The sequence below is a fragment of the Poromitra crassiceps genome (genome assembly GCF_964638095.1).
Source record: "Poromitra crassiceps genome assembly, chromosome: 1".
NCBI lineage: Eukaryota > Metazoa > Chordata > Actinopteri > Beryciformes > Melamphaidae > Poromitra > Poromitra crassiceps.
Genome location: NC_139623.1, coordinates 385644 through 399983, shown reverse-complemented (window position 1 = coordinate 399983; position 14340 = coordinate 385644). Strand labels below are relative to the sequence as shown.

Here is a 14340-nt window from a genome sequence, read left to right as displayed (position 1 = left end):
GCTTGTTTATTTTTTTATTTTATTTTTTATTTTTTGTCTTTCTGGTTTATATCATACATAACAGGATCATGGATTTAACAATAAGTATATCGCCTATCAAGCTACAAAAGAGATAAACTGCTCTCAAGAGGTGTATAAAGAATTTGATGATGATACATTGTATTATGATTCAATTGAAGGCTCAAATGCCGTAATCAATCTAAGATTAATTCGATGCGGTGTTTAAAAAATAATCAACACTTCAAGGATATGCATTTACGGGACAGGCATGAAGCTTGGTGTACTTATAGTTTGGTGCTCTGAACTTTCTGGCCTAACCTAATTATGCATTTTGCATCATATCTCCTGAACCACATATGATAATACAGAAAAGGTGATGTCTTAGCCCAATGTTTTGATGGTCACGGATTACAATAAAACTATATAACAAACTTCAGGTAAATAGTTAATGGAGAATTCAATGACGTGGGAAGGAAATCACAGTAGGCTATATCTGAGAATAGTCTATTTGCCAGCCTATAGCCCTGTTGTGAACCTGGAAATGTTGAGTAGCCCCAATGTTTATGTTAGAAATGTACAGTATGGGTCCCCAGCCTTTAGAAACTGTTTGATGCTAACTTGCATATGTTGGGCAATTTGCATAATTAGTATTGACCTATATAGACAATATTTCAGCAACCGATTGGCCAATTTGGACCAATATGGAGTGTTTTTTAGGGGGGTGGGTGTTCTTGGGGATGCTCACCATCCTGTACTTCCTTCTTGTCCCATCCAAACTTGGTGATGTCAACAGCTGGTGGATCAGAGCAGTCTGCAGCTTTCCAATGGAGCACCTGTAGATGGGCACGCTATCCATGGATGTGTGCGTTGATGGTCGCGCTCTGTAGAAGGCAGTGTCTTCAGTGTTGGGGGTGGGGGACGCTTTCGGCAGAATGTCATATTTGGTGACGTTCAGATGTGGCGACTTTATCGTTCTGGTTGTACAGAGCCTAGAAGAAATGCCTCACTGCCTCTATAATCTGCGAATCCGTAGCCCCCTCTGAAGTGAAGCAGATCACCAGGTACTACTCTCATGGCCTTGGGCATGGACAGTGGACACATTCCCTTTCCTGGTGGGATAGGAGGTGGTGTCACCCTGAGAGTGCATAGCCGGGATGTAGCAACACTGCTCACCCAGAATCTACTGTCGAACCGATGTTGAGAACATCTCATATCTTCAGCTGCAGGTGACATGAGATACCCACCTTCCAGCACAAACACATCAGTGTCATCGCTGAGATTTTGGACAGTTGTAGCTATTCTACATCAACATTTTATTTAACCAGATAAAAACCATTGAGATGCGATATCTCTTACAACTGTGACCTGGCCAAGAAGGCAGCAAAGTTTACCATTTTACCATTTTACCATTACTTAACATGTTTGTGCCCCCTCAAGTAAAGCAGTACATCTTACTGAGTAGTTACTAAGGAATACACCATTACTTCCTGCTTACTTTACCATTACTTAACTACCGGTAGTGAAATATATATATATAAAAAAAAAAAGTAATCATTACTTACTGGTTCGTTAACATGGTAACTAATGGTCAGTTCTTAAGTAACTACCATGGGAACTAATGGTCAGTTCTTAAGTAACTACCATTAAGGATCTTTAAGGAACTACCAATTAACTATTAATGAACTAGTGAATGAAAACAAATGAAAAAAAGTTTTTTTTAGGGAAGTAATCATTACTTAATGGTTCGTTAACATGGTAACTAATGGTCAGTTCTTAAGTAACTACCATTAAGGAACTACCTATCAACTACTCATTAACTATTCATGAACTAATACAATGGTTCGTTCCTCAGTAACTACCCATTTTTTGTGTTACAGTAGCCTATTATGAAGTGTTACCGATTAGGGAGATGTCAGCCTCCATGTTGAGGAAGGTGTGGAGAACTGCAAATATGTAAATTGAAGTAGCAGGATTGACCATTTTTATATAGGCTACAAATAATAAAATAGGCCGGGTCCCTTTTTTTTCTTTCGCTAGTTCATGAGTAGTTAATGGGTAGTTCCTTAAAGATCCTTAATGGTAGTTAAGAACTGACCATTAGTTACCATGTTAACGAACCAGTTCCTTAAGCTGGTTCATGAGTAGTTAATGGGTAGTTACTTAAGAACAGACTATTAGGCCATGTTCACATTACAGGCAAATCTGATTTGCTGATGAAGTCATTAATCATTATCTTGTTTGATTTCCCAAATCTGATTTGGGAGTGTGTCAGCACTGCCACAAATCTGATTCTCAAGTCGGATCTGTGTGTCCAGACCTAAACAGCCTATCTGCATGGGTTGCTATGGTAACGACGTGGACGTCAGTAAATACGTACGTTGGTGACATGGTTTTCCTGCACTGAAGCATCATGATGAGTTGCGATTGACGCTCAAATCAGATTTGGTGGATCTGCGCGTCCGCGCTGAAGTCACATCAGTCGAAAGCGGATTGGAAACTACCTCCATATGTGGTTTGGGACAAGTGACACAAATCAGACTTAGCGTCCAGACTCATAAAACCAATCTGGATAAAGTCATTAATAGGTCACAAATCAGATTTGGCCTCCTAGTCTGAACATGGCCTTAGTTACCATAGTTGTTACTAGGGAGTTCATCATTAGTTCATGATTACTTCACCATTAGTTACCATGTGTGTGCCCCTCAAATAAAGCAGGCCATCATGTATTCGCAGAGCCGGAGACCAACTACTTATAGTATTTGAGGTATGTTCTATCCTTTCTGTCCAAGCATACTTAGCCTATACGTATAATATATATTTTTTCCCAAAATACTACTTTGTCCAAATCTTATAGTTATACAGTAAAGGTATATTCCACCAAAATACTACATTCTGTACAAGTACTTATAGTATTGAAGGTATATACCACCCAAATAATACTTAATGTCCAAGTATCCTACTTAGGTATATTCCAGTAAAATACTACAATTTCGTTCTCCACTGATTACCAGGGGCATGTCCTGGGTCTTGGAAGCCAACTTTGGTGCTCAGAATGTGGGTAGAGGCAGGCTGGAGGGCGAGGGGGCTGTTCTGGGTCTCTGAGACTGACCCTGGTGCTCAGTGGTCTGGTAGAGGCAAGCTGGAATACAGCTTTAAAATTATAAGTACTTAATCAGAAAGTACTGTAGTATATGGGTTGAATACACCTTTAAAACTAAGTACTTTTGACATGAAGTAGGCTAGTATTTGGGTGGAATATAGGCTACCTTTAAAGTATAAGTACTTGGACAGAAAGCAGTTTTAGTATAGAATATACCTTTAACACTAACCTAAGTACTTGCACAGGAAGTGGTATTTGGGTAGAACATACCTTCAATACTACAAGTACTTGGTCTCTGGCTCTGCAGATACATAGTATAGGCTCTACCAACTGTCAAAATTCAGCAGTCTGGATAGCTCAGTTGGTAGAGAGTCAGACTAATCTTGGGGCCAAGGGTTCAAACCTCACCTGGAACAACTTGTATTTATTTGTTATAGGTAGGGTGATGGTAACTAATGGTAAGATAATCATGAAGTAATGATGCATTTCCTAGTAACAACTAAGTATGAAGCCCTGCTTTACTTGAGGGGGCACAACTATGGTAACTAATGGTGAAGTAATCATGAACTAATGATGAATTCCCTAGTAACAACTAAGTATGATGGCCTGCTTTACTTGAGGGGGCACAAACATGGTAACTAATGGTAAAGTAACCATGAACTAATGATTAATTCCCTAGTAACAACTATGGTAACTAATAGTCTGTTCTTAAGTAACTACCCATTAACTACTTATGTATTTTATTTTATTTTTTAAGGAAGTAATCATTACTTAGGCCTACTGGTTCGTTAACATGGTAACTAATGGTCAGTTCTTAAGTAACTACCATTAAGGATCTTTAAGGAACTACCCATTAACCACTCATGAACTAGCGAAATAAAATATATATATATATATATTTTTTAAGGAAGTAATCATTACTTACTGGTTCGTTAACATGGTAACTAATGGTCAGTTCTTAAGGAACTACCTATTAACTATTCATGAACTAATGGTTAGTTCCTGACTAGTTCCTCAATAACTACCCATTTTTTTGTGTTACAGTATTGTAAAGTGTTCTCACCAATGACAGTCATGTCATCCGTCCGGTAGGAACTATTTAAAGCGCGAACCTTGTTTCTGCCCGACCAGAAGACGGTTGTACCATCTGTCACCATTGACCGACGTTGTACGCAAATGTGAAGATCGAAAGAAACTGCTATGCGACATTAGCATGTACTCTGATAAGTTTGCGCGTCTTGTGCTAGGCCTTTGCAGCCGTAAAGCGACCAGTGTGGTCCGCAGTCCTGCCGGTGGCCGGAGCACGTTCAGCTGGACTTCAGTGTGTAAACAGCGGACACTGTGGCGGCAGAGGGGCGCCTGTCAGCAACATGTCCTTCCCTGTCAAATCAGGTACATGATGGAGGGGTCAGACAGGATTGTAAAAATCAGCTGTATGTTGTCGCAGGTTTCACACACCATGCTGTTACAGGTCAGTTGAGTAACGTTAGCTGCTGCTTGTAAGTGACCAAGTTCAGCTGCTGCCTGTGTTGCTGTCGTTTTGGTATGGAAATTAGTCGTATAACAGCATACACGAACCCAAATGGCTAACTGAAAATTGATGCTTGTAGTTTCTTAATCTAATGTTATTAAAAAAAACAAGCAAAAATGGTCAGAAATCCATTATGAGTCCGCTTGGTAAAAAAAAATCACATGATCGGCTGAGCGTTCAGGACCAATGTTACTCTAAGTTCATTGTTTATTTTCCTATGTGTAATAATTTAGCAAATGCAAATGTCTTATCAGTCATTGCTCCCGGGTATTTAGTGAATATAAGCAGGATTGGAAGTTGATTGCAAATGTTAGATGCATGGACTTTTCCATAACGTTGGTTTGAATTGACACCCTTCATTGCAATGCTTTTGTCCTGAACCCAATCTTTATAAACACATAATGCATTTAAATCAGGTTCAAAACCTGGAGAATGAGTATGTGAAGACGAAGTTGTAGGCCCAGGCTCTAGTTTGTTCCCTGTGTTTAAATGCCAGGTTTAGGCCAACATACTGTAGTGTAGTGTCTGTTTCTCATCAGCAGTGCTCGCTCAGCCTCCCAAACCACAGTGGACCCCGATGAGGTGAAGAGGTTCCAGTCACTGGCCAGCAAGTGGTGGGATGAACGGGGAGAATTTGCTGCTCTCCACTCAATGAATGACCTAAGGGTGCCTTTCATACGGTGTGTGTTGTTTGTAGGGAATATCCCTTACCATATTCAACATGTTTTTTAGTATTAGATATTAGGTTATTAGTTTTTTTTAATAAGATTTATTGCCTAAAAGGCTCATTTTATTTAAGCCAGTCACTGTCAACATTTAATCGAATGGCTGTGGCCTTGACCAATGGAGTCAAGAAATGCCCATAAGGAAATCAAACCTTGTAGTGTTTGAGGGCAAATGACATGCCAAGAAAATGCATTTCTAGCATCCAGCTCTACACATGTGCATGCTTTGGCGGTTGGCTGTGGCCATTTTGATTGATAAGATCTGCTGTTGGGCTCTGCATGTTCATCATTACATTACCCATCTGTCCAGAGGAGCATCACTGCTCCCCTTTCTGTTGTCCTGGAGATGATGATGACTCAGTATGGTGAATAGCTTTGCCCTTAGGCTGTTTAAATGAGACACAGCAGCAGCTCTGACTGTCGTTTTGTTACAACTACTAGTTCTATCTTGCCTGGGTCCAGGCCTTCCAATAGAGTTCAACAGTCATGTGACGTTCCTTGCTCCAGAAGTGAATTCCCCGTTCATTTTCTCCATAGACATTTCAAAAAATCCTTATATAGCAAGTTTTAAGACTTGAATCAAGTCAACCAGTCTTCCAGAGAATCGTGGGTGACCATAAAACATTTCACTTCAGCAAAAACAAAAAATAAATGCAGGAAAAAAGATTGAACATTCAATTTCCCCCCCCTGCTTTTATTTTTTGTTTTTGCTGAAAGTGAAATGTTTGATGGTCACCCACGATTGACCCTTTTCACGTGTCGAAAAGGCAGAGTAAACACAGGTGCAAGCAAAACACTAATGAGGGTTTCCATCTTCCAATATTCTCTGGAAGACTGGTTGGCTTGGTTCAAGCCTTAAAACTCGTTATATAAGGATTTTTCTAAATGTCTATCGAAAATCCACTGATGTGAGCTGAGTTTTGGCTCCTTCTGAAGATGGAAATGGAGTGTAACGAGTTGATAATGCTAAGTTCTATTGCCATCTAAAGCCTCAATTCAAAGGATAATACTGGCTATGAGGAATGTTAAGCCCTATATATATATATATATATATACCGTATATATATATACATATGTGTGTGTGTGTGTGTGTGTGTATATATATATATATATGTATATATATATATATATATATATATATATATATATATATATATATATATATATATATATATATAAGATGAGGCCTAGCAAACCTCTTATAGACAGACACATCTCCATGAATTGTTTTAAAAGGCTGAGTTTGCTCCGAAATTTTGGTTCAGAGCGAGTGAAAGCAAAAAGAACTTCTGTATATGAGAACAAACAAAGCAAGGTATATGCCAATAAAGGTGCATGTCAACACACCTAGGGGGGGGGGTAGTAGTAGTGGTGTGGTTGTTTTAATTTGAAATTTGACCTATTGCTCATCCACTTGTTAAGGGATAATCTGTTGAACATGCACAGAGTGCATCAGCCGGGGAAACCACTTGCAGGACTCAAGATACTGGATGTCGGCTGTGGAGGTGGCCTGCTCACAGAGGTAATACAGTGTGTGTGTGTGTGTGTGTGTGGGGGGGGGGGTGCTTTAGTGAGTAGCTGTCACTCAGAGCTAGTGTGAATAGGAAGGACATGCAGACAGATGATGCACTACAAAATACACAGCCTTGCCCTTTCCCCAAACACTCTGCCAAGACCCAATTGTTTGAATTGCCACCTTTCAAATCAGATTGAGCCTTTCCTTCCCAGATAGCAGTCTGCTAGAATAGGATTCTGCTTGCAGTGCACTGTTAAGCCAGCACATGCGTTACCAGTGGCTGAGAATACACAAAAATGTCACTCTAATTCTTGTTCTCTCTTGATTTGACTGGTTGCGGTTTGGTGGAAGGGACAGTCGTTCATTTACAATTGTTTGTCTCCTTGTTAGTTTTGATCGCTGGCCAATGACCGCGCCACCTCCTGCCTCCTGGACCCAATCCCCTCTGCCCTCCTACAGTCTATCTCCCCTGACCTATCCCCCTTTCTCACTACACTCATCAACTCCTCTCTTTCCTCTGGTCTGTTTCCAGCCATCCTAAAGACTGCCATTGTGAAACCATTACTCAAAAAAACATCCCTCGACCCTACTGCCATCCACAACTACCATCCTGTCTCTCTCCTCTTTCCTCTCCAAAACCATCGAACGTGCAGTTTCCAGTCAACTTTCCACCTATCTCTCCCAGCACAATCTGTCTGACCCTCTCCAATCTGGTTTCAAACCCGCTCACTCAACCGAGACTGCTCTCCTCGCTGTCACTGAGGCACTTCACTCCGCCATGGCTTCATCCCTCTCCTCTGTTCTCATACTCCTGGACTTATCTGCTGCTTTCCACAATGTTAACCACCAAATCCTTCTTTCCACCCTTTCTGACTTGGGTGTCACTGGCTCTGCACTCTCCTGGTTCTCCTCCTATCTTTCCGACCGCTCCTACCAGGTCTCTTGGAGAGGTTCCCTTTCTATTCCTTGCACCCTTTCCACTGGTGTGCCTCAGGGTTCTGTTCTAGGTCCTTTCCTGTTCCTCCTCTACATGGGTTCACTTGGTCACGTCATCTCATCTCACGGGTTTTCCTATCACTCCTATGCCGACGACACACAGCTTTACCTTTCCTTCCCCCCTGACACTTCAATCGGGTCACGGATCTCTGCCTGAAAGACGTTGGTGTCTGGATGGCTGCTCACCACCTCAAGCTTAACCCTGAAAAAACCGAGATCATCTTCCTCCCTGGCAAAGAATCCCCCCTGACTGACCTCTCCATATCCATTGATAACCACGTTGTAACTCCATCTCAAACAGCTAAGAACCTGGGAGTGATCCTCAACTACCAACTCACCTTCTCTGCCTACATCGCCGCAACAGCACGCTCCTGCAGGTTCTCCCTCTTCAACATTCACAAGATCCGCCCGTTTCTCACCAGAGAAGCAACACAAATTGTGCTGCAGTCACTGGTCTTGTCTCGCATTGATTATTGCAACGTCCTTTTGGCAGGCCTCCCTGCCTCTGAAATACTACCTCTTCAGCTTATTCAGAACACAGCAGCCCGTCTGGTCTACAATCTACCTAGATTTTCCCAAGTCACCCCCCTTTTTCGAGAGCTTCACTGGCTTCCCATCCTGGCACGCATCAAATTCAAAACTCTGGTACTGGCCTTCAGGGCCGTTCACCAAACAGCCCCCTCGTACTTACAGTCTATGGTCACTTTCCAAACCTCTCACCGTCCGCTCCGCCCCTCCACTAGTGCAGGACGTCTCGCCCCTCCCCCACTACATGGGCTCAGAAGCCGCTCTCGATGGAGACACTTCTTGTACCTGCCCCCGAAATGGTGGAATGAACTTCCCCCTGACATCAGGACTGCCGAATCACTACCCATTTTCCGCAGAAAACTAAAAACCCATCTTTTCAGACTTCACATAGACCCTTCCTGAATTTCCCTCCCTCCTCTCTGCCTGCTTTCCATATGGTTTTAATTAAAAAAAAATATGCTTCTTTTAATTGTTCGCACTTTTACACTCTTTTGTATTGGGTTCTCCTATTTTTACTATTGTTTTTCTATTCATATGTTTTATTTGTGTGCTGTATCATCATTATATCATCATTGTATCATTATTTGTGTGCTGTACAGGTTCTCCCTGTACAACATCCGCAAAATCCGTCCATTTCTCACAAGGGAAGCGACACAACTCCTGGTCCAGTCACTTATCATCTCCCGCCTGAACTACTGCAATGTTCTTCTGGCTGGGCTACCTGCTGTAGCCATCCGACCGCTTCAGCTCATTCAGAACGCTGCAGCACGTCTGGTATCCAACCAACCCAAATTCTCTCATGTCACTCCCCTCTTCCGGGTCCTTCACTGGCTTCCCATCTCGGCACGCATTCAATTCAAAACACTGGTACTGGCCTACAGGGCAGTACACCAGACAGCCCCCCTGTACTTACAATCTATGGTCAGGCTCCAAATCTCTCACCGTTCCCTCCGCTCCTCCACCAGTGCAGGACGCCTCGCCCCTCCTTCACTACGGGGGCTCAAAAGTCGCTCATCCCGTTCGCGACTCTTCTCGTCCCTGGCACCTCAATGGTGGAATGAGCTTCCACCTTCGGTCAGGACGGCCGAATCACTGCCGATCTTTCGGAAAAGACTAAAGACACACCTTTTCAGGCTCCATCTGGGCCCTTCTTGATCTAACTTCTTTCTCTCTCTTAAAAAAAAAACTAAACTAAACTAACCTTAACTTGTACCACTGTTCCTTCAGAAGTTGTAGTAGTTATCATAGACTGTGTTACATAGTGGATTGCTCTATTGCTGACAAAAATGTGTTATTGTAAGTCGCTTTGGATAAAAGCATCTGCCAAATGACGTAATGTAATGTATCATGTTGTAAATCGCTTTGGATAAAGGCGTCTGCTAAATACCAATAAAGTAAAAGTAAAGTAAAGTAAGCAATGAGGACAGAGCTCTTGTCTTGGCCTTCATTTGAACTGAAGACGTACCAGCAGTGTGGGGTGATCCGGGCAGACAAAATTAGGTTCTATATTTATATGGCTCTGTCACACAGGCTGATACACACACGCAAGCACAACGCAACTCTCCCCACACACACACACATTTAAATGATTTATTTATGTCCACATAGATACAGAGTACAAAGGACATAAACACTAATAATGCAATCAGATGTTGGGAGTTGGTCAGATACAAGAGTGCCTAATTGGCGACCACAATAATGCATACAAAGAAGATATAATACCGCACAGGGTGATGACAAAGGCAGATTGACATACAGTTATACTGTACTACAAGATAAGGGACAGCATCCAATTTCAAGGGTACAAAAAGCAGCGCCTTCTCCATATTGAGCGACTGCCAATAATAGCAGATACTGAACAATACCTTGCTAACTGTTTGGCCCTTCTCTTAGGTAGACCAGCCATCTGAAGGCCTCTTACAACCAGCTTATGGACATGACCCAGGCTACCAAATATGAAAACTATAAGTTTACACCTGTAGCCCAGCTGTGAAATGGTCTGCTCCAGCTGTTGATATTTTAGCATCTTGGTTATAAAGGCCTCTTCTAGGCTGTGGTCAAAGGTACAGCCAACCTCAAGAACAAACACCTCTCTGAGATTTTCATTCACGACAACAACATCAGGAGTGTTAGCTGGAATATTAGAGAACACATCAGAGTCGTCACTACACAGACTGAACATGCTCGGCTTCACGGTGGAATGCTTATAGAGTGAAATAGAAGATCTAAAAATAGATCACACACACACACACACACACACACACACACACACACACACACACACACACACACACACACGCATGCATGCGTGTGTTTTCACCCATTTGTCCAGCAGGGGACACTGACTTTCACAAACCAACCACTTCAATGTTTATTTCTAGGTTATTTCTCAACCATGGTCTTATTTGTTTATAGTAATTAAACCAATGTATCATAATTAATTTGACAATGTTCTATTGATATTTAACAATGCTACACAGAACACCTTTACGGTACACTTTTTTTGTACCTTGACTGTTCAGTATCCAGTTAAGATTTCTCCCTCACCACCCCTCTCTCTCTCCTCCTCCACCAGCCTCTGGGCCGCCTGGGAGCCGATGTGTTGGGTATCGATCCTGTGGCCGACAGCATTTGCACAGCACAGCTGCATTCGTCCCGTGACCCGGACCTTCATGAGCGGGTGCAGTACCGGGCCTGCACCCTGGAGGAGCTCTCTGCAGAGGAGGAGGGGAGGGCGGGCCCCTTCCATGCCATTGTGGCATCCGAGGTGGTGGAACATCTGGCCGACCTGGAAACCTTCGCCTTCTGCTGCAACCACGTGCTCAAGGTGCGTCCTGCAATACTGTTTCATACAGTGTTTGCGCGCGCGTGCGTGAATGCACCTTGCAGTGATGTATTGTCAATAAAATACTTTCCGAAACAATAGGATCAAGGAAATAAACATTTTTCAACGTTTCCAAGCTAAGACCGACCTTGTTGTTTGTGTGCAGCCAGACGGCTCACTCTTCATCACCACCATAAATAAAACCAACCTGTCGTATGCGCTGGGCATCGTTGCAGCCGAGCAGCTGCTGCATATCGTTCCCAGCGGAACCCACGACTGGGAAAAGTTCATCAGTCCTGTGGATCTGGAGCGCCTCCTAGAGTCCAGTAAGTCCTCCTTGTTTCACCCTGCATACACTTGCCATTCACTCACTCATAGGCTGGAGATCTACTTGCTGTTGTACTTGCGTTCGCGTCCATATCTTGCATCCGTTTGGAGTGTCTGCCGTGCACGTCCTATGCAAATTAATGATAGGATACGCGAGGCAGCCATCATGCACACACAAATGCGTAGTTAAAAGCAAGTATATATCTGTCCATAGACCTCTCCAAGATGTCTTTACCCTATTCAACTTGTACTGTCATACTGCTTCTGCTGTTTTTGTTGTTTTAGTCAAATATACTTCCATGGTGACATCAGAGGACACTATGGGCATTTTCAGAATTACATTGATTGGGCCAAAGGGGATGCTAAACTTACAGCTCAAAACAATGGACATTTTTTTTGCATATTGTCCCAGAGAGGGACAGTATCATTTGTGGGGGGACTGTTTTAAAATGGTCTTTGTTCCCCTAAATTGGAAGCATTACTATTAAAGGAGAATAAAAAAAAAAAAAATTGAAATCAAGTTGAATTGAAGTGACTTTCATCTTCCGAAATTAACTGTGCATATCTCCTAGCTTGTTACTGATCAGCCACTAAAATGAACTCATGTTAAACTCATGCCTTCTCCTGTCTCTCTACCCCCTTCTCCCAGATGGGTTCTCGGTGCAGTCTGTCCGGGGAATGATGTACAACCCGGTGTCTGGAAGCTGGAGCTGGACCGACAGCACTGCCATCAACTATGCCCTCCACGCTGTCAAACTGAGAGTGGAACCCCAGCCGGCCCGGGCCCAGGCTGACAGCCCAGACATGGAGTACCAGGCCCGTGCTGCAGCTGCACACAACTGACCCAGACCACGGGCAATCAGTAGGGGATGAAAATGATGTGTAGAGTCCCAGCTTCGCAGAGGCCCGCTGTGATGCAGCAGAGACTGATGTTACGGGAGGGAAGGGAATGGACCCAACAGTCTCACCAAGGAGTCAGAGGTGGAGGGAAGATGTAGCATAGTTGCCAAATTAATCTGAGAATGATGACATTTCATGAAATTGGTTTTCAGTCAGGTTTGGATGATGCTTTACTGTGGAGTTGGCAGGTTGTTGCAAGCTGTTTGTAACCACTTGTTTGACATGCTGTGCAAGGTTGAGAGTGGGCACCCATACATCCTCTAAATAGTGTATGTATGTAATTCAGTGCTGTTGTGGTTGCAGCTGTATTATCCCACAATTTGAGTTTTTAATGCTCACTGTTTCGAGCAAGGGAGTAGCTCTAAAAAAATATTAAAAATACATGTATTTTTCTGTGGCATCAAATGTGAAATTCTTCTTATGTCGTTTTGTAATCTGAATCAGCATGCCATTTTTAGGCTGTATCTTGCATAAGTCATATCTTCTATTGAATTATCCTCTCAGGGGTAAGGTTTCCGAAGAGTGGCTAGTATGAATGTTTTTTTTAAGACATGGCAGTTGACACCTAATTTGATTTCAGTGTGGTTTTGGCTGCACACTACTGGAGACCATGTTTGAGGCCAAGCCAAGGTATACCAAGGTATAGGATAACAGGAAATCATAGTGGAAAAAAAGGTAGCAGAAAACATGAGGGGTATGGCTGGCTCACGGACTATCTGTCTCTCAATTCAATTCAAAAGGGCTGTATTGGCATGATAAGGTGCATCTTACATTGCCAAAGCATACAGCAACACTTAGCAATTACAAGGAAACAAACAAAACAAGACATTTTGTTACCCAGTAGCCTAACATAAATCACAAAATCTGAAGATATTCAAAGAGGAAGAGAAAAGAAAATGAAATGGAATGTGATAATAGAATAGAAGACTATTGTTGACCAGAAATTCCAGAATCTATTCAGAATAATAAAACATTAGTAAACAGGCAATTAAACGGTGATAGTGCAAATAGTGAGCATTTACAGAATCTGTAAATAACCGTTTTTTTTTAATCTTGATGAGAGAGAAAACAAAACAAAGAAGAATAAAATAAGTTCAAATAAAATATTCGCGTTGACCAAAAAAACTATTTGGAACAACAGATTTAGACAAGCAAACTATGTCTCAGTGGTTTGGCTTTTGAAAACTAGAGCCAAACGAAATGTGGGACATCATCTTAATATGTGGGACACATGGGAAAGCATGACAATGCTGTGCAGTCCCACTGACTCTGTGTGTGTGCGCGTGAGCGCGTGCATCAAGGCAAGCAAACCCAAACCGAACGAACAAAGACAAGATTCAGAGATTGTCCACAAGATTCAGAGATTGTCCAGTTAAACCTTGGCGACGACTTCGTCGTCAAATCAGAGCTTATGCAGCTGTGAGTGACACCGTGTTTGGCGAATAGGAAATGGGAAAAAATGTGTTCGGGGCGTTTCCAGGAAGAGCGTTACATGTTCCTGTAATGGCGGACCAGGCAGAGAGCGAAACTATCGGTTTCAGCGACAACAGGTCAGATTGAAGCGAATGAAGGGTTCAAATCTAACGTGATGCGCTGTTAAACGTGTTTCTACAACTGATGCAAAGTTGGCCCAAGTACATTTTGCCATGCGGTCGTGATCAGCATAGGCATTGATTGTTAATGTGGCCACGCTAGCTAACTAGCCTTTCAGCTAACTAACGTTAGCTTGTGTTGCCGAGCTAAAGCTGTGCTCTCCGCTCGTGGTACGCGGTAAACAGCCAGTCAGGACACTTCCCTTGTTTTAGTGGACTAACGTTACATACCTAACGTTACATGCAGGGGAAAGTCTCAACGCAGTCACCGCTAGCGCCCTAGATGCATAGTATACAGTGC

At 42.7% G+C, this 14340-nt stretch overlaps 2 protein-coding genes across 4 annotated transcripts in view; both read left to right on the top strand.

Moving 5' to 3' along the window:
• Nucleotides 1-4270: 4270 nt before the first annotated feature.
• Nucleotides 4271-12836, top strand: coq3 (coenzyme Q3 methyltransferase). 3 transcript variants are annotated; one of them, XM_083648894.1, is made up of 6 exons: nt 4271-4492; nt 5174-5311; nt 6779-6878; nt 10972-11223; nt 11387-11546; nt 12197-12836. In XM_083648894.1, exons 1-6 carry the CDS (start codon nt 4314-4316, stop codon nt 12388-12390), a joined length of 1023 nt encoding a protein of 340 aa, XP_083505020.1. In that variant the 5' UTR covers nt 4271-4313; the 3' UTR covers nt 12391-12836. The 3 variants fall into 3 exon arrangements, with proteins under 3 accessions (XP_083505020.1, XP_083505021.1, XP_083505019.1); XM_083648895.1 differs by having other exon boundaries at nt 5171-5311; nt 6803-6878; XM_083648893.1 differs by having other exon boundaries at nt 5171-5311.
• A 1098-nt stretch (nt 12837-13934) lies between these two features.
• tcerg1b (transcription elongation regulator 1b (CA150)) overlaps nt 13935-14340 on the top strand; it is an 80646-nt gene continuing 80240 nt past the window's right edge. Inside the window, exon 1 of the mRNA XM_083646602.1 lies at nt 13935-13997. Within this exon, the coding sequence (XP_083502728.1) occupies nt 13951-13997 (47 nt within the window). The 5' untranslated portion in view covers nt 13935-13950. The remainder of the gene's footprint in view (nt 13998-14340) is intronic.

Excerpts from the sequence above, each read along its gene's own strand:
- coq3 (XM_083648893.1), top strand. The coding sequence starts at position 4,314 with ATGTACTCTGATAAGTTTGCGCGTCTTGTGCTAGGCCTTTGCAGCCGT. Across the intron at positions 4,493-5,170 it reads GTCCTTCCCTGTCAAATCAG|CAGTGCTCGCTCAGCCTCCC; the intron begins GTACATGATGGA and ends GTTTCTCATCAG. Across the intron at positions 5,312-6,778 it reads CTAAGGGTGCCTTTCATACG|GGATAATCTGTTGAACATGC; the intron begins GTGTGTGTTGTT and ends CCACTTGTTAAG.